The sequence below is a fragment of the Mesoplodon mirus genome (genome assembly GCF_964341445.2).
Source record: "Mesoplodon mirus genome assembly, chromosome: 4".
Lineage (NCBI taxonomy): Eukaryota > Metazoa > Chordata > Mammalia > Artiodactyla > Ziphiidae > Mesoplodon > Mesoplodon mirus.
The window spans coordinates 102,388,712-102,407,240 of NC_138979.1; the positions used below are offsets into that span (position 1 = coordinate 102,388,712).

The window sequence follows — 18,529 nt, forward strand, 5'->3', positions numbered from 1 at the left end:
AAGAGATAAAACGAGAAAGGGGAACTCCTAGCAGCTGGTCCAAGAGATACCAGACGGGAAGGAGCAGGAGAGACAAACATGTGGGGAAGCAGAAGGAAACTCCAGTATTTACAGATTCTTAAGCCAACAAAAGTGCCTTCACCATTTTCTGTCTGGAAGACAGATTCAGAGAGGAAGCTCAGAGCAACAGTTCAAGACAGGCATTTCCTATAGCCAAGTGGATAAGAGCAGCCTGCAGCCATGGGACAAGGTGAGCCAATCCTGCTCTCCACAGGGCTTACTGGGCTCTCAGTAGCTCCTCCATCATTACATGTTTTCATTAAAAGCAGGAGGATGGTGACGATGATGTGACCGTGACGGCGAGGTGGTAGTGGGTGCTAATGGTGGTGGAGGTGATGGTGGTAGGGCTGTAGTGGGGGGATAGTAAATGGGTGCTGCTGCTGGTGGAGGGGCTGAGGTGTGGGGGCTGGCAGTGGGTACTGGTGGTACTGGAGGTAATGGTTGTGTGGCTCTGGTGGGGAGGGTAGTAGTCGGTGCTGGCAGCAGTGGAGATGATGGAGGTGGGTTACGGTGGGAAGTGGTGGTGGGTGCTGTGGTAGCGATGGTACTGGGAGCGTGGCTATGGAGTGGCAATAGGGTAGGTTGTTGGTGGTAAAATTGGTCATCGTCATGATGATGGTGGTAAGATGGTGATGGTGGTTAAACGGATTTATATTCTTTATCCCAGGATCATCCTAACATGGCTCTTCTCACCGGGTTGTGGTACATCAAAGCTAAATGGGAGAGAAGGAAGGTAGGAGCCAGGGAATCCAACTAAAGGGGGCAGAGGCAGACACCAAGCCAGGAAACAGGCAATAGCAGAGAATGCAGAAATCTCAGGGGTCTCTGTTAGCACATTTACATTTATAAGTTCTTGATGTAAAGTGAGAACTGCCTGAGAGGATGTCATGATACTCACAGGCCCCCTCGTTGTAGCGTTTTTCTGGGCTGCATGGTACCACAGTTTTAATGAGCCTTTAGGTGAAAGAGCCACGTGCAATCTCGAGTAAGTTGCTTCTACTCTCTGGGCCTCACTCTTCTCACGTATAAAACAAAACAACTGGACTCAGTGATTTCAAAACCAGCTCTAAAAATTGTCTGATTGTGTTCTTAGAAAAAAAATGAGTAGGGGTGAGTGGAATTCTGGATTTTATTCATTGTTTCTGGATTGGGACCCGAAAGGGGGGTTGACAATGAGAACAAGCTTCGCTCTTATTAATAACAGTAACAGTCCTACTTAATGGGACTTACTATGTGTCTGACATGGTGCCAAGCGTATTATATACATTACCTCATTTGCTTTCCACAACCCTGCAAGGAGGGATGATTGTTCTAAGGAAGAGGAAACTGAGGCTCAGAGTAGATAAGTTACTTGCCTGAGATGGCACAGCTAGTGAGTTGAGCCAAAGATTTAAACCCTGGTCTCTGACTCCAGCGTCTCTGCATTTACTGACGTTGTCATATTTGCCTAGTCTCCATGATTTCTTTTTTTTTCACAATAGGCCTGGGGATCAAGAGCTGCGACTTCCAGGCAGCAAGAAACAATGCAGAGCACCACACCAGTGACATCAGCTCCCAGCGCCTCATTGTGAGGAGGGGGCAGCCCTTCACCATCAGCCTGAACTTCTGGGCTCCAATCCGCACATTTTTGCGTACCCTGAAGAAGGTAGTCCTCATTGCACAAACTGGTGAGTGGGGCAGGCCTTGACCTCTTTGGCAGCAGGACTGAGGGTTCTTTCTCTTGCCCACCAAGGGGCACATGGTTCACACTGCACCTGGGCCTCCAGAAGTCCTGCCCACCGGCAGGGCCTGTGAGGATGAGATAATATGCATAATAAGCAGCATTTATTATGATTCAGAAGTTGCTCAGCCACATTATCACTAAGGGGTTCCTTTGTTGCGTATATAATACCAGTTTTGTAGAAAAGTCTGAATGGGATTTAACCTAGGCTAAATATAACATTTAATTGCTACTACTTGCTGAATCTGTACTACATGTCAGATTTTTTTTTTTAGCGGTTTGCGGGCCTCTCACTGTTGTGGCCTCTCCCGTTGCGGAGCGCAGGCTCCGGATGCACAGGCTCAGCAGCCATGGCTCACGGCCCAGCCACTCCGCGGCATGTGGGATCCTCCCAGACCGGGGCATGAACCCGTGTCCCCTGCATCGGCAGGCGGACTTCCAAACACTGCGCCACCAGGGAAGCCCTACATGTCAGATATTGAGCCAAGGGCTTTACATGCAATATCTCATTAAAACCTCACACTGGGGGCTTCCTTGGTGGTGCAGTAGTTAAGAATCCTCCTGCCAATGAAGGGGACACGGGTTCGAGCCCTGGTCCAGAAAGATCCCACATGCCGCGGAGCAACTAAGCCTGTGTGCCACAACTACTGAGCCTGCACTCTACAGCCTGCGGGCCACAACTACTGAGCCTGCGAGCCACAACTACTGAGCCCATGTGCCACAACTACTGAAGCCTGCGTGCTTAGAGCCCATGCTCTGCAACAAGAGAAGCCACCGCAATGAGAAGCCGGCGCACTGCAACAAAGACCCAATGCAGCCAAAAATACAGAAATAAAATAAATAAGTGTATTAAAAAAAAAAAACAACCTCACTTCGGCCCTATGAAAGAGGTATAATTACTACACCCATGTTATACACTATGAACCTTTTCTAGATATAGGTCCATGAGCACTGAGGACCTGTGCTCTCCCATCACCCTTTACCGCCTCCCGTTCCTGGATGGGCTGCTTTCATTCTCCTCCTAATCTAATTTTCACTTGCTCCATCTTTGTGATACTTCACTTTGTTACTCTGAGTTGTGGCAAAGAGGTCCAAATGACCAATTCTTCTCTGTGTGACTGCAGGAGAGCAGCCTTCCAAGGCCAACCGGACCCAAGCCACGTTCTCAATTTCCAGTCTTGGGGACCGGAAGTGGTGGAGTGCAATGGTGGAGGAGAGAGATGACCAGTCCTGGACTATCTCTGTGACCACACCCGCAGACGCTGTCATTGGCCACTACTCACTCCTGCTGCAGGTTTCGGGCAAGAAGCAATGCCTGGGCCAGTTCATGCTGCTCTTTAACCCCTGGAGTCGAGGTGAGTTTGGACCTTGGCCAGCCTGGGCTGCAAAGGACTCAAGGCCCCGGAGCTGGGGCGCAACTGCTCCAGGCCTCAGGGCCCAGCTCCCTCTAGGGAAGCACCAGCACTCAGCTCCTGTGGTGTCTGCCCTCTGGATGAATGGCCTCTCAGACCCAGGGTCCTCTCTTGGGGTCACCTTGGAAGCAGCAGCCCAGGGCTCCCCACTGAGAGCAGATGCTTGTCTGGTGCTGGCTCAGGCTATTTGGTCACAGGAGCTGAGACTCACTGAGATGACCCTAGGAGAACTACCCTCTTTTATAACAGGACAGGGGCCAAGAGCCGGAAAGCGCTTCAGGAAAAGAGGCAACCTGAGGGACAGGCTTCTCTGTTCCCTCCCTGCGCTCTCATAGTCTGTCTCCAGGGTGAATCCAGGTTTTGTGGGACCTGAAGTTTATGTAATTTGGGGGACCCTCTTTCAGAAAAAGAACACAGAATTTTGAATTGCTAAGGCTCCTCCCTGGGCTTATAGGGGTCTGTACTTGTGGGGGGCCCAAAGCTTCAGCTTCAACCTCACAGTAAATCTTCCTTTCTGCGCTCTCTGCTTTTCTCCACTTGTCAGTTCTGTCCTTACTACAGACTGCTGGGTTCTCTCCACACTGACCTATCCAAATATCTGCCTGGAGCAACAAATCAAACAGCCAGCCTCCCTAGCTTAACAGCCTCTGGGTGGACTTCCTGGGGTCAGGTGGCCTCCAGTGGCCACCTCTGGCAAAGCTCAGCTCTAGCTGTCGGGACTATTTCATCTAGAAAAGTCATCAGACACGGCTGACGTGCTCCAAACGGGAGCTAAGAGAACACTTCCTCTTCCTGCTCATTCTGAAGACTGAATCTGTCTTCCCTTTAGAATCTGCCACCCCCCACCTTAAACCTTTGTGTTCCCTGAACAGTTGTTTGGGGGACGGGAAAAGTTTCCTCCTGCTTGCCTGCCCCTGCTATGCCAGACAAGCCTTTTCCTTTCACAGCCCCATTGCGAGGCAGGGCTGTGAACAAGGGGAAGTAGAAGAACTCTTACCAGGTTCCTGCACCCCAGTACCTGAGGCCCTTTCTATATGGCACCTGAATCCCAGTGAGCTCCCTATCTCCACTTCTTTTGCCCAGGCTGGGGTTCTGCAGTACCCCTGCTTTCAGGTGGCCCTGTCTCTCCTCAGTTCAGGCCCTTTGCTTCTGCTCCAAGGGGTTTGGCAGGTTGAACAATGGATGGGAACTAGTGTCCACTGAGGTGCCCTTGCCCCATGTGGGTGAGTGTGGATTCAGGGCCCCTTCCGCTGGGGGAGGCCCCATGGCTCTCCGTACACTGAAAGACCCTCAAGCCATTTCCCTCCAAAACTGAGGCTTTAGTGTACCTGCCTCGCTGACTCTGAGCCCACATCCAGAGCTAGACCCTGATGGCCAGAGCAAAGACACAGCAAAGACAGTTCTGGGACAGTGCTTGGTTCAGAGGGAGCTCACAGTTTTGACTCAGTGCCAGGATTCTTGCCTCCATGCCTGGCTTCTAGGGACCTGTGTAGGGAAGGCCTCTCTATGGGGGTGAGGGAGGCGTGGAGGGGGGCAGTGTCTGTCTGGCCAGGAGTGAGTTGTTGGCACTGCTCACCTGGGAGGTAAGAGATTTTCAGAGATTATCTGGGATTCAGTCTCAGCATACTTGGAGATGGGGCTCTCCTGGATTCAAAAGGAAATTTTGCATCCTGTAATGAAAGAGTCCTATTCATAAGCAGGGACTTTATAAAGGGGGGAGGGGCTACACCCAAGCAGAGAAGAGGAGGGGCTGCTACCTATGCTCTGAAAATGTACTTCCCAGAGCCTGCAGGGCCTGGGGCCAAACACCTTGGTTTAAAGTGATTTCCAAAGAAGTGATGTCCAGCTGACTCCACAGACAGTACTAAGGATGGAGGGGCAGGGGCCCAGGTCTCCTTGGGCCCATGGTTCTGTGATCTCTGTCCCAGGTTTTTCAGGGATTCCTGATTTCTAATATGCCATCCTTCTTTTACTTTGAGTACCCTCATCCCAGTTGGATCCTGGGGGATGGTTTGGAAATCCTCTTCTCTTTCTAGTCTCCAGGAACTAGTCTACCACCCCCCACTTCACCCCTAGCACCAGGCAGAGGGAGACACTTGGCAAGCAGAGCAGGTCCCTCTGCTGCTCCCAGCTTCCTAGAGTGGGTGATGGCCTCCTTAAAGCCCCTACCCTCCTCATGATCCCCAGCCCAACCCTTGGATGAAGACAGCAGGAGAGGCAACGGGGAGAGACCATAGGAGTCCCAGACCCACTTGGACACCCTGGGTGGAAACTAATGCTCTGGCTACCGCTCCACACATACCTGCTCAAATTCCCTTCTGCTCATATTCCCTTCTGCTCATGCCTGTCAACATGTTTGACTGGTTTTTCGGAATCACTTTTTTTTTTTTGGTTGAACTTGTGTGTGAGAGAGAGAGAGACACACACACACACACACACACACACATAACAGGCCCCCTGGGACGCTCCCTGGGCTGTTGCCAAATTCTCTTGGTTCAGTAGCACTCTGGCTGCAAGTATCTTCGGGAACCAGTAGGCCTTTTAAGGTTGGATTGTTCCTGTTGGCTGGCTGACCATGAAGGCCACCATGGCTGACCCAGGGACTCTGACCCCCTTCCCCACTCTTACCAGAGAGGAGCCTGGATCCCAGTGTGGGGTGAAAAGAGGGGGTTCCTCCTCAGTCCCCATCAGGCCTGGAGCTGAAGAGAAGGCCTGCAGCTGGATCCCACCTGAGCATGGAGGGCAGAGGCCTGGAGGTGGAGGGCAAGCCCAGTATCCCACAGAGCCTCATTCCTGCCTGCTTCTCTCCAGAGGATGCTGTGTTCCTGGCGAATGAAGCTCAACGCAGGGAGTACTTGCTGAACCAGAACGGCCTCATCTTCCTGGGCACAGCTGACTGCATCCAGGCTGAGCCCTGGGACTTTGGCCAGGTACAGGGGCCTCCGGGGAAGCCTGGGGGACAGTGAGTGTCCCATAACCTTCAGTACTCAGGTCAAACAGAGTGGCCAGGTCCAAACTCCCCTGGTCATGAGGCCATTTCTTTATGCAGTTTCAGCCCCGTGGTACCTCTCTTCCCTCAGAGCCACACTAGACCATCCTCCACAGCTTCCAGAGTTATCTTCCTAAAGACGATGCAAATCAAACCTCTGTTAAATCCCCACCATCTACAGGATAAAAAACAAATCCCCGGGCTTGACACACAAGGCTCTTCACAGCCGGGCCACTGCTTTCCTTTCCCCAAGAGCCACTCCATGCTCCAGCCCCTGGCCATCCCTTGAATGTACAGGCTGAATGTTCCCTCTGCCAGGAATACCTTCCCTCCCTTATCCCCTGGAAAACTCCTACCCATCTTTTAAGGCCCTCTGAAAGCCTTCCCCAGCCCCCAGAGGCAGAGTGACTCTCTCCACTGTGCTCCCTGGGTGGGCATCTCTCCTAGAGTCCTGGCCACGTTGCTGAGATCTGTAGACTAAGCGGCCACATGTCCCCCTCACTCCTAACCCCGGGCCGTTCAAGAGCAGGAGCTACCGTCTTATCTGCCCCCACATAGGACTGCCCTGTCAGGGGCAGTGAGAGCAAATGACATGGAAAACGATAGAAATGAAAACACTCGACACAGCCCTGGCGCTCAAGAGCTCACGCTATCAGGAGGCAGACAACAGAAGAGGCAAAGGGCTGGAGTGCCAGGCACAGGGACCAGGCAGCCCTGGGGGCAGAGGGAAAAGCCAGAACTCCCGAGGGGGCAAGGCAGGAAGGAGTGGAGCCTGAGTCTGGAGAAGGACGAGGGGACGGGGTTGACTTGTGGGAGGAATGCCTGACCTGCACACCCACCATCATGGCCCTGTGTGGTTCTTATAGCTCGAGGAGGATGTCATCGACCTCAGCCTGGACTTACTGAGCGTGGACAAGCGGGTGGAGAAGTGGGGCAACCCCGTGCATGTGGCCCGTGTCTTGGGCGCATTGGTGAGTGAGGACAGGGTCGGGAGGGGGAGGCCACGAGACGGCAGCCCTCTGACAGAGCTGCCCCACCTCTACGGCCCTGGCAATCTTCAAATCACAAGTGGTCCCCTCCTCCCAGGGTGTGGGGGACAGTCCTTGAAGAAGGTTCTGAGTGAGGAGGGAAGGACAGTAGCACCCACAGGGGAGAGAAAAGCACAGGGAGGTGTCACCCCTCAGGACACAAGCCAGCAAGGACTAAAACTGGCCTGGATTTCCTTGGAGTGCTCCCCCCTCCCTTCCTCCCCACCCCCAGCCCAACCTGGGGGCTTAGGTCCCTGGGAGGAAGGGGGTCAGGTCCATCTTACCCAGTGTTTGCTGCTAAGGTGGTCAAAGGAATTTGTTCTCATTTCTAAATTATTCCCATGAAGGTAGCTTGGTGCTTTCCTGTTGTCCTTGAAAGTTCTCTCACAGGAATAACGTGTTCCGCATTTCCTCATGTGGCTCCGTCCACGCCTCTGAAGAGCTGGTGAGGGCCAGGGCCAGCCTATGAGGGGGGAGGAAGCTTGGGATGCGTGGGCCTCGAGGCCCCAGGTGCAAACACTTACAAGGAATGGGAGCCAGGCAGGCCAAGGAGCAGCGAAAGCCCTCCCGCGAGGGGCAGCCCTCCTGCCGCTCTTGTGTCCTGAGTTTTGTTTTTCACTACGGTCCATGAACCCCTGCTTCTGGAGGACTTGTTAAAAAGGAGGATTCCCAGGAATTCCCTGGAGGTCCAGTGGGTAGGACTCAGTGCTTTCACTGCCCAGGGACACGCAGGTGTAACAAGTTCCAGGTGATTGCCATGCAGGTGGTCTGTTCACCACGCTTGGAGAACTGTGATGAGCCCTCCTTGCCCACCCACATTTCCCCCAAACAGCTGCACGCCCTCAAGGAGAAGTGTGTCCTGCCCACCCCGCAGACCCAGACCACCGAGGAAAGGGCCTTGCTGAACAAGCGCCGGGGCAGCACGCCCATCCTGCGGCAGTGGGTCAAGGGCCAAGGGAGGCCCGTGTATGATGGTCAGGCCTGGGTGTTGGCCGCCGTTGCTTGCACAGGTACAGAGCAGGCTTGCCTGCCGCACCCAAATGTCCCCTTGGCGACGGCGCAGTGTCTGCCCTGCTTCGTGGGTTGCCGCTCCTCCACCGGCAGCACTTCCCCGCCTCCATCACACCCATAACTGCTTCCGGTGCACCGTCTGGCCAAGAAACCAGCTACTTATCCTGAGCAGCTCCTCCCAACCAGCTGCTGCTCCTTCTGCCCCTTCGGCAAAGTAGGGCCCATCTGGCGAGCTCTGCTCCCAAACTCACTTCTCCCCGAAGCTTCCCTTGGCCCTGCCCCAGGAAAGCAAGCCCTGCTGTGTATACTGTAAGCCTCGCTCCGCTGTGTACTCTGCCTGCTGTCTAACTGCTTTGTTCCTCATTTCTGGGCCCTCATATGGCCTGGGTCTGGCTGGTGTCAATTCTAACTTTCTGGTGCCTGTGCCCCTTCTCTTTCCACAATGTCACTTGGCATTGAAGATAGTGAAAGTGCCCGGTGTCCAGAGGAGACCCTGAAAATGCTAGCCATGTACCCTGCCCCCCCATCCCAGGCCTCTCTGGTGCCCTGACCCCCTGCCCCCTTCCATGCAGTGCTGCGAGGCCTGGGAATCCCTGCCCGCGTCGTTACCACGTTCACCTCAGCCCAGGGCACTGGCGGGGGCCTGCTCGTAGATGAGTACTACAGTGAGGAGGGGCTTCAGAATGGAGAAGGCCACAGAGGCAGAATCTGGTGAGAAGCCCGAAGGGGATGAGGTCCCAGACCTGGAAGGGCTCTAAGCCCGTGGGGTGTCACCATGGGAACCCCAAGTGGCCCTGCTGAGAGTAGGCCTTCAAGACTCTTGAAGGCAGGATGCTGACGGTCAGGGTGAGTTGTGGAGTGCATGCCCCTTCCCAGGAGTGTTGCAACCACTTTTATGCGGCATCCTCCTATCCCCCTAGTAACAGCTCTGTCATTTCTAGGACCGCTTCGGGACTCTTTTTTTCCCCACTTGAATTGCTTCCTTTGCTACCTTCAGGATCTTCCAGACTTCCACGGAGTGCTGGATGGCTCGGCCTGCTCTGCCCCAGGGTTATGAGGGATGGCAGATTCTGCACCCGAGTGCCCCTAATGGAGGTGGAGGTAAAGCCTGGGCATGGGCCCAGGACTTCCCTGGGCTGCACAGAGCTGCATGAGGACAAGCAGTCCTTCGGAGAGGAAAGAGGGGCAGCAGGTGGTCCAAAGGGGGTCTGCATCCCCTAAAACAGGAGAAGCGCCAGGAATGATAGTGACCAGCAGAATGCTGACCTGATGCCCGCAGGCTCAAGGGAACAAATGCATTAGCCATCTTGGCCCCAAGGTCTCAGGGAGACTAGCCCCCTTCAGAGCAACAGGTGAGGGAGCTGAGTCTCATGGAAGGGCAGAGGGTCTTAAGACAGCTTGTAGAGTGGGACTTCTGGGGTTCTGGATGTGGATGAAGAGGATATCAGGATAGGCTCAAGCTTATCTGAATTCCTGAAGGAATTCAGGAGTTATAAAAGGATGGCTCTTCGTTTCCCAGGAAGAGAACTGTCACAGAGCCTGGCACATAGGAAGTGCTCAGCAAAGGCAACCTATTCCTATCATGTCTGTAGTCAAGCTGGCTTAGGAACTCCCGTGTACTCTGTACCTCTGAGGTTATTACCTGTCCAGTTTCTGAGAGGGCTCCTGCTCTAGGCCATGACCAAAAAGTGTTGTCGCTAAATAGTGAGTTTCACCTCAGCAGTGCCCTCTCAGAAACCTTGCCTAGTGCCCACCTCTGACTTTGATCCCAGGGGAGGGACAATAGGGCATAGGATGGGGACTGCTGTTGTGCAGCTCTGACCCAAGCTGAGGTCTGGGCATGGTTCCTCTCACTCACTGACTTTTCTCCCCCTCAGTCCTGGAGGCCTGTGATCTGGTCCCAGTCAAAGCAGTCAAGGAGGGGACGCTGGGGCTGACCCCTGCAGTATCAGACATTTTTGCCTCGATAAACGCCTCATGTGTGGTCTGGAAGTGCCATGAGGATGGGACGCTGGAGCTGACCGACTCCAACACTAAGTATGTGGGCAACAACATCAGCACCAAGGGTGTGGACTGTGACCGCTGTGAGGACATCACGCAGAACTACAAGTATCCTGAAGGTACTGGGCAGAGGAGGGCCCTGAAACAGCAACAGGAGGAAAAGAATGGGCCAGACACACGCAGGCCAAAGAGAGGTCCTTTCCCCATCATAGAAAACAGGATTTCTCAGCCCTGTTTGACATTATTCACATTTTGGACTGGCTGACTTCGTTGTGGAGGGCTGTGCACCATAGGACATTCAGCAGCATTCCTGGCCTCTATCCACTAGATGCCAGCTCCCCCTCAACCGCTGCCACCAGTTGTGACAACCAGAAATGTCTCCCAACATTTCCAGATGTCCCCTGGGGGCACAACTGCCCCCAGTTAAGAACCACTGCTATACAACGGCACAGTTAATACCAAGCCCAGCTGCCAAGAGATGTTCTCTCTCTTCTGCTCTCCTTCAGCACCCCTCCAGGCTGATTTGGAGCCCACCACTGCACTGTCCACCCATTTGTCCAAACAAGAAGGCCTGCACTGTCCTTGAGTCTCCCCCATCACCACCCCACTGTACTCTCACACCCATCTCCTCATCTCCTTCCCCATCGCCTGTAGGTCATCCAGGGCCTCATCATCTCTCGTCTAAAGTATTGCAGCAGCCTCCTAACTAGACCCCCGCCTCCAGCCTCCCTATCATTACTCCATTTTCAACTTACAGTTTCCAGAATGAGCTTCCCAAGACACAAATATAATTATGTTACAGAATATTCCTGTTCCACAATATTCCATGGCCTCCATTGCCCTTGGAATAAGTCCAAACTTCTTCACTTAGGAAGGTTCAAGTCCCTGCAACTTGTACAAAAACTAGCTCTCTCACCGTTCAAGGGGCAAATTCATAGAACTTGAAGAACTTGATCCGTGAGTGGCTTGGAAGAGATACACTGTATCTGTGGTGGGTCAGCTACATACGGACCTAGAGGTTTCCAAAGCTCATGTGGCTTTGGCATTTGAGCAGCAGCGGGGAAATGAACCTTAATCCTGGGCTGCTATTAAAAGGGTCTACACCTGCTGGGTAAGAGGCCTGCTTTGTTTATTCCATTCTTCAGGATCTCTTCAAAAAAAAGAGGTGCTGGAGAAGGTCCAGGAAAACAGAATGAAACATGGGAAAGACGATGGCATCCATCCTCCCAGTCTCGAGACTGATGATCCTCTACATTTCTTCTTGGAAGCACCCAGCTCCCTAGCCCTGGGAGGGGACGCCCGGTTCTCTGTGCACTTGTTAAACCCTAGTGACCATGATAAAGAAGTGCAGCTGGCCGTTGGGCTGCAGGCAGTGTACTACAATGGTGTCCTTGCTGCCAAGCTCTGGACGAAGAAGCTTGTCCTTATACTTAGTGCCAACTCAGGTAACTCTCTACGGCCCCCCTCCCCAGACACTCCACACACCCAGCTCCTGCCCTGGGCAGGCAGCAGCCATACAGCACCCCCTGCAGATCTGAAGAGATAGCATCTAGCCCCTGGTGTGCCCTCTCTCTCTCTCTCTCTCTCTCTCTTTCTCATTCAACACATATTTATTGAGCTTCACACAGGGAAAAAACCCTACAATTCTGGTTGCAGTTATATAAGCAAACAGACAGTGTGAGAAGCAGTGTAAGAAGTGCTTGATAAGGTAAACAGAGTACAATGGCGGGTTAGCGTCTTACCCAGGCTGGAGCAGGCTGCCCCCAGGTAAATCGGGCTGCCCTCGGTCTTGAAGGTTGAGTAGGACAGTGTCAGACTGAAAAGTGGGTCAAGGGCATTCCAGGAAGAAGGGACATATGCTCAGGTTCTTCCTCCTCCTTCAGATTCTTATTTAATTGATTTGGGATGGGATCCAGGCACTGGTATTTTTTCAGAGCTCCCTGGGTTATTCTAGGGTCGAAATTCCCTGGACTAGAGCAGTTGTTCTCCAACTTTGCTGCATATCAGAACCACCTGGGGGAAGTTTGATGCTCAGCCTGCACCCCAGACCAATTAAGTCAGAAACTCTACGGTTTGGCCCAAACATCAAAAAAAATTTTAAGTCCTTGGGTGATTCCAATGTGCAGGCAAGAGAATCAGTGGAATAGTGCTTGTCTATGTGATTGCAGCAGCCTCCTGACCGGTCCCCCCTGCCTCCAGTCCCTCCACCCTGTTCCCTTTCCAAGGGAGGGAGGGATGGAGTGGGGGAGTGGTGTGAGAGCTGGACAAGGCCAGATCATGAAGGGGCTTGTAGGTCCTGCTGAGTAGTTTGGGTTTTGTTCTCCGAGCAGTGGGGAGCTGGTGGGAGGTTTTAACCAGGGCAGTCAATGTGATCAGAAATTCATGGGCAGAATGGAATGGAAGGGGTCGTATTAGAGTCGTGATTCTCAACCTTGGATGCACGTTGAATCACCTGGGGAATTTTAAAAATACTGATGCTTGGGCCTCACCGTCAGAGTCTGTTATAATTGATTTGGGGTGTGGCCTGGCACTGGGATTGTTTTATAAAGCTTCCCATATGATTCTAACGTACATCCAATGTTGACAACCACTGGATTGGAGGTTGGAAGGTTTTGTAATAATCAAGCCAAGAAATGAAGGACAAACTAAACTAGCAGCACCTTTCAAATGAAGTCATATTGAAGAGGTGGGCTAGATTGAACTCGTGTATGTGGGGAGAGGGTGCTTCCAGTTTGGGTGAGCCTCCAGAATACAGCAAATGGGGAAGAGCAGGTTTGGGGAGAAAGACGTTGAGTTCTGTTTGTGGCATGTTGGATTTGAAAGCCCATAAGACATCCAAGCTGTGACGGCCAGTAGGCAGCTGGAAACCTAAACCTGGTATGCAAGATAAAGGCCTGGATGGGGGTGGGGGGAGTGGGAGAGGACTGTGAGAGGGTGAGGAGGAAACCCAGGCAGCACCAGCATGTTGGGGTGCAGGGGGCAGTCAGGGAAAGAGCAGAGTGAGAGACTGAGAAGTGAAAGAGAGGATGGGGGCACGAAGCAAGGTCAGCAGAGAGGCCATGAGAGGTCAGGGCTGAAAAGCGTCCACTGACAGAGTGGTCTGACAGAGAAGCAATGGAAAAGACCAGGTTCCTGGGGCTTAAACAGATTGAGAGTTGAGGAAGTGAGACAAGGTGTGCAGTCCTTCCTGGAAGAATGGATGGAAAAAGAAGGGAGATCTGGTGGTAGTCAGCCAGGGACACTGGGGAGGAGGGTGTTCTTTGTTTTCTTTTAAGATGAGAGACAGCTGAATCCACTTATATGCTGAGGAAGAATCAGCAGAGAGAAAAAGACAGAAACCTCAGGAGAGATGGGTTATAATTGATGGTGCAACCCTTGGGGAAATGAGAGGCAACTAGAATAATTATAGCTCACATTTATCAAGCACTTATTTTTGGCAAACATGGTGTTAAGTGTTCTATATGCATCATCTCATTTATCCTAATGACCTTATGAGGCAGGAATCATTATTATCCCACTTTACAGATGAGGAGACCGAGACACAGAGAGTTAAATAATTTGCCCAAAGTTACACAGCTAAGCAGTGGTGGGGTCAGGGTGGGGCACTGATTTAAAAAGCAAAGGACCGGACTTGGACAGGGGGGATGCCTCACCCTCCGGAGGGGGGGTTAACAGCAGGGGTAGATGTCTACGTCTGTAGGTTGCGAATGAGAACATGAGCTCGAGAGGCTTCCTCAAGGACAAAAGATGGCTTCATTTTCTCTGCAAAAGGGAAAGAGCAGAAGCAGGGACTAAGCATACATATATTCAGCCACGGCTGGGCGTCAGGTCTGAGACCAGCACTTAATGACTGTCTCATGAACCACAAGCCGTCCCTCCAGGTAGGCGTTATTATTAGACAAGGAAACAGGCTCCAAGAGCTTCACTTGATCTAGTTCACAGGGGCCCTTTCCCCAGCCCTGTGGAGGTGGTCCATCAAGAGTGTTAGTGGCGGCGGTGATGGCGGTCATGGGTGGGTTCTTGACTGAGTTCAATTCTGAAATTGCTGTGAGGAATGAGGCATCTTTCTGGCTTCAGTGAGGTCCCGACTCCTTTGCGTTGTGTGTGAAACTACTGCTTGTTTCCAGGGCGCATGCACTCACCCCTGGGCGCTGACTCCACCTGTCATATGTTTCAGCTGAGAAAATCTCCACCTTCTTGTCCTTCTCCAATTTTAAACAAAACCCGCCAGAGAATAGTTTCCTCAGACTCACCGCTATGGCAACACACTCCAGCCTTACCTGCTTTGCTCAGCAAGACATCGCCATTTGCAGACCACACCTTGCCATCGAGGTAGGCACCAGTCCTTCCCCATATCACTGGCGTTTGCCGCTACTCAGGTCCCCGTTTCAGAAGGCACCGAGCCCCTCAAGCTTCAGAGCAGGTGACCGTGCTGAAGAACTACCAGGAAATGCTGGGTTGAGAGCTCCTTCTCTTGAAAGACATGGTTTCTTATACATGCTATTAACGTTTAAATCTTCCAACTTCAGTTCAGATTAAGTTTTCTAAAATTGGGGTCTTCCCAGTTGCTGCCTCCATACTTACAGAGATAATAACAGCCTATGTTTATTTAGCACTTTGTGCATGTGCCAATGTATATTCACCTCATTTACTTCTTTTAATACAAAAGCCCCGGGAGGTGGAATTGTTCCCATTGTTCAGAGGAGGAAACAGTCCCAGAGAGCGTCATGCCCACAATCATAAAAATAGGACATTTTAGAGGCTTAGGGCTCTTGGTCCATTACTCTTTCCACATGTCTACCCAGACCGAAACGAACGTGACCTGGTCTCTGCTCTGGAAGAGGTTATTACAGTTGGGCAAGGGAGACACAACGTGTGGTTTTTTACGTCAGAGCTTTAGGAGAGGTACAAAGTCGCTCTGGGACAAGTGAAGTAAAGGGGATTGATTCCAGCTGGTGGGTTTGGGGAAGACTTCATGGAGGATGCGGCATTTGTGTTGGGCCTTGAAAAATGGGTAAGCTTTCAGTGCAGGGGTGGGGGAAGGCTGTTGCAGACAGAAGGCTGAGTAAAGAGGCCCAAAGGAGGGGAGCCTGAGGGGTGCACTGAGGCTCTGAAAGTGTCCGAAGAGGCTGGGGTGTCTTGCAGTCAGGGGAGGCACAGATGAGCCAGCGGGTAGATTGGGGGCAGATCAGGAAGGGCTCCGAATGCCAACCGAAGCTGGATTCTGAGGACAATGGGAAACCCTCCAAAGTTTCTAAGTGAGGGAAAGGCACCATCAGAGGTTGTCAGTGATGGGTCAAGGGTGAGAATAAATGCAGGAAGAGCAGGTAGAGGGGTAGAGAAGTCAGCTGTGGAGTTTGGGTGAGGATGGCAGAGCTAGGAGAGTAACTGAGGAGGCTTCAGGGAGGGTGGCCAGCAGGGGAAGGAGTGACTGCAGCTCTGTGCTCTTGGCATCTCCCACAGATGCCAGAGACAGCAGAGCAACATCAGCCCCTTACGGCCTCAGTCAGCATCCGTAACTCCTTAGATGCTCCCATGAAGGGCTGTGTGATCTCCATCTTCGGAAGGGGACTCATTCACAGAGAGAAGAGCTACAGGTAAGAGACCGCAAGCATCTCAACCCACAAAAACATCTCAACTGGTCAGAAAGGCAGGAACCCAAGATCGATGACTGTCTCTTTGCTTTGTCTGTGGAGACAGAGCAAATACCTGCCAGAGTTGAACTAAAGGATTAGGGCCTCTCTCATCCTGGGGCCACCAAGGTGGGTGCAGGAGTGACGGCGGAGGCTCTGTGCCTCTCGGGCACCTGATGCTGGCCGCGGCCCTGGTCACACAGGGAAAGCCTGGCATTGCTGATGAATGCAGGTGAGGGGGTTAGGGCTGGGTGGGAGGGAACGCCACAGGGAGGGTAGGCTGCCTCTCAGTGAAGCCAGAGAGCTGCATTCTACTAGCGACAACACAATACAGATTTTATTTACACATTCTCTTTTACTCCTATTCCCTACCCCCATTCCCACTACCACCCTTCATATCCCTTTTTTAGTATGTATAAAATGAGTACTGTTGCTTCATGAGTACTGTATTCTTAACTTACGTAAATGGTGTTACGTCTAATTTCTTTTTCTCATTTTTACGATTCACCCACGTCAAGTCCATTGCTTCTGCTGCGTATTACTCCATCGTGTACACCCCCGATTTCCTACCACGCCACTCCACAGCGCCTCCAACTCAGACATTACAAATATACTTCCCCTTACATACTCGCCTGAAAATCTGTGGGAGGTGGGGGGAAATACGCGCAGGAACAGAGTTGCTGAGACATAGGATATGACCTGGTTTGACCACGTGCTATCAGATTGGCTTGCATAATGCCTGCAAGAGTCTACAACTCTCTCCAGCAGTACTTGACAGTTTCTATCTTCCTACCATTCCTCCACTCTTGGCAATACCCAGCTTTGTCTTTTTTTCCAGTCTAACAGGATAAGGTAATATCTCATTATTGTTTTAATTTGTAACTCTTCATATGTTTATTAGCCTTTTCTATTTCCTCCTCTGTATAGTTTGCTTTTAACTTTGCCCACTTTTCTTTTGGTGTTCCTTTATTCCTTGTTGATTTGTGTGTGTGTGTGTGTATACACAAACCCTGTATAGTCTAGATTAGTGCCTTGTTGGTTTTAGATGTTGCATCTTCATTCATTATTGCTCCTTCTCTCATGATGTCCACGGCATCCTCTGCTGAATACATACATACAGTTTAGAGTTCATGATGCCTACTCCTACCACCCCCTGAGGTCCCTCACAGGTTGTCTGGTTGTTAAGCCACTGCCTCAGCCTCAAGAAACTCAGTGGGTCAGTCTTGCCCATAAGTTGAGAGGAGGGGCTACCAACATTTAACCAGACTTGTGTTCTCCCAGCTCAATTGTGGGGCAAAGCTCCTCAAAAAAATCTGCACCATTCCCTCAGTCAACATAAGAGGGTCCACAGGCAGACTAGAAGGCTGCTGATAGGGCTGCAAAACACCACCTGTTGACATACTGACATCTCAATATGCCCACTGGATCCACTGCAGTTAGCAACGAGGGTTCCAAAACAGCCTTCCCAAACATACTAAGAACGGGACCAGACTGAAGTCACAGGTGAAACAATAGATGCAACTTGGAAGCCCTTAGAATAGGATCAAACATACAACTGCTCACCATAGGAGGCTCCTGCCTTCCATCCCCTTCAAACCTCCTCTGTTTTAACAGCAAGGTACTTGGATGTTTATTTCTTCAGAGTCCACTTCTTTAAGCAGGTAAGGATCAGAGTCACTGGGGCCAGCAAAGCAATGACCCTGGGAAAGAACTAGCACCTGCCTTTTCCTTTATTTCAGATTAAGTTCGGTGCAGCCTGGAAACACCTTGCGCACCCAGCTCGAGTTCACACCAATGCAGGTGGGGATCCAGAGGCTCACTGTGGAAATGGACTGCAACATGTTCCAGAACCTAACCAACTTCAGAAGTGTCACTGTGGTAGCCCCTGAAACTCCAGCTTAAACTTCCAGCTCCAGCATCACTCTCCCCAACCACCCCTTGAATCTACAATCTAAAACCGAATGTGCTGGTAAGAGAAACTCTGCTTATCAGACAAGTGGATCTCTGTTCAGGTTGAGCAGAAGAGTGACCAAGAACAAAACTAGATTCCCAGAAATCAATAGAAAAGACATTCATTCATTTCTGTCACCCCAGCTCAAGGCGCTCATGAAGACTAGTTGTCTTAGAACGCAAACTACTGGGCTTGAGGAATAAAAAGAAGCCTTTGTAAAGGCACTCAGATAAGTAAATTCAGATTTTTTGAGTCCAGGGTTCTTCATAACCATTTACTGTTCACTAATACATACATTAATTTATAAAGGAAAAGAACCTAACATTTAAATCATTCTTGTATTTCTGATGAAATGGGACAATATTAGCTAAAAATATTATTTTTAGGTAATCCTAAGATTACATTGACCAGTGCCATTCCTGACCATTATCCTTAAAGATCCAAAGATGACTGAAGAAAGTTATAAAACACACAGCATGAGACCTGAGCACAGAATGATCTAGATTCAGCTACAGATAAGTCCTTATTAGAGTTAAATATTATTAAATATTAAATATCCCACAATTAAGTCTGATGTTAATAACATAAATTTGGTCCAGTAGAGAAATACACAATTATTAAGTATAAAGAAAATAGGACTTACTAAAAAAAAAAAAGAAGAAAATAGGACCTATAAAGAAAGATAAAAGAACTGGACTCTTTTTGTACAGTTACAAGTTTTTTT

At 51.1% G+C, this 18,529-nt stretch overlaps 1 protein-coding gene across 1 annotated transcript; it reads left to right on the top strand.

Moving 5' to 3' along the window:
- Window positions 1-240: 240 nt before the first annotated feature.
- Window positions 241-17,756, top strand: EPB42 (erythrocyte membrane protein band 4.2; the record flags this gene model as incomplete). Its single annotated transcript, XM_082617310.1, is given in 14 exon segments — window positions 241-325; window positions 328-336; window positions 1,542-1,727; window positions 2,905-3,135; window positions 6,004-6,122; window positions 7,048-7,152; window positions 8,042-8,219; window positions 8,793-8,931; window positions 9,218-9,321; window positions 10,098-10,340; window positions 11,367-11,666; window positions 14,399-14,553; window positions 15,685-15,818; window positions 17,594-17,756. Coding segments are annotated over 14 exon segments (2,151 nt in total).
- Between the last annotated feature and the right edge of the window lie 773 nt (window positions 17,757-18,529).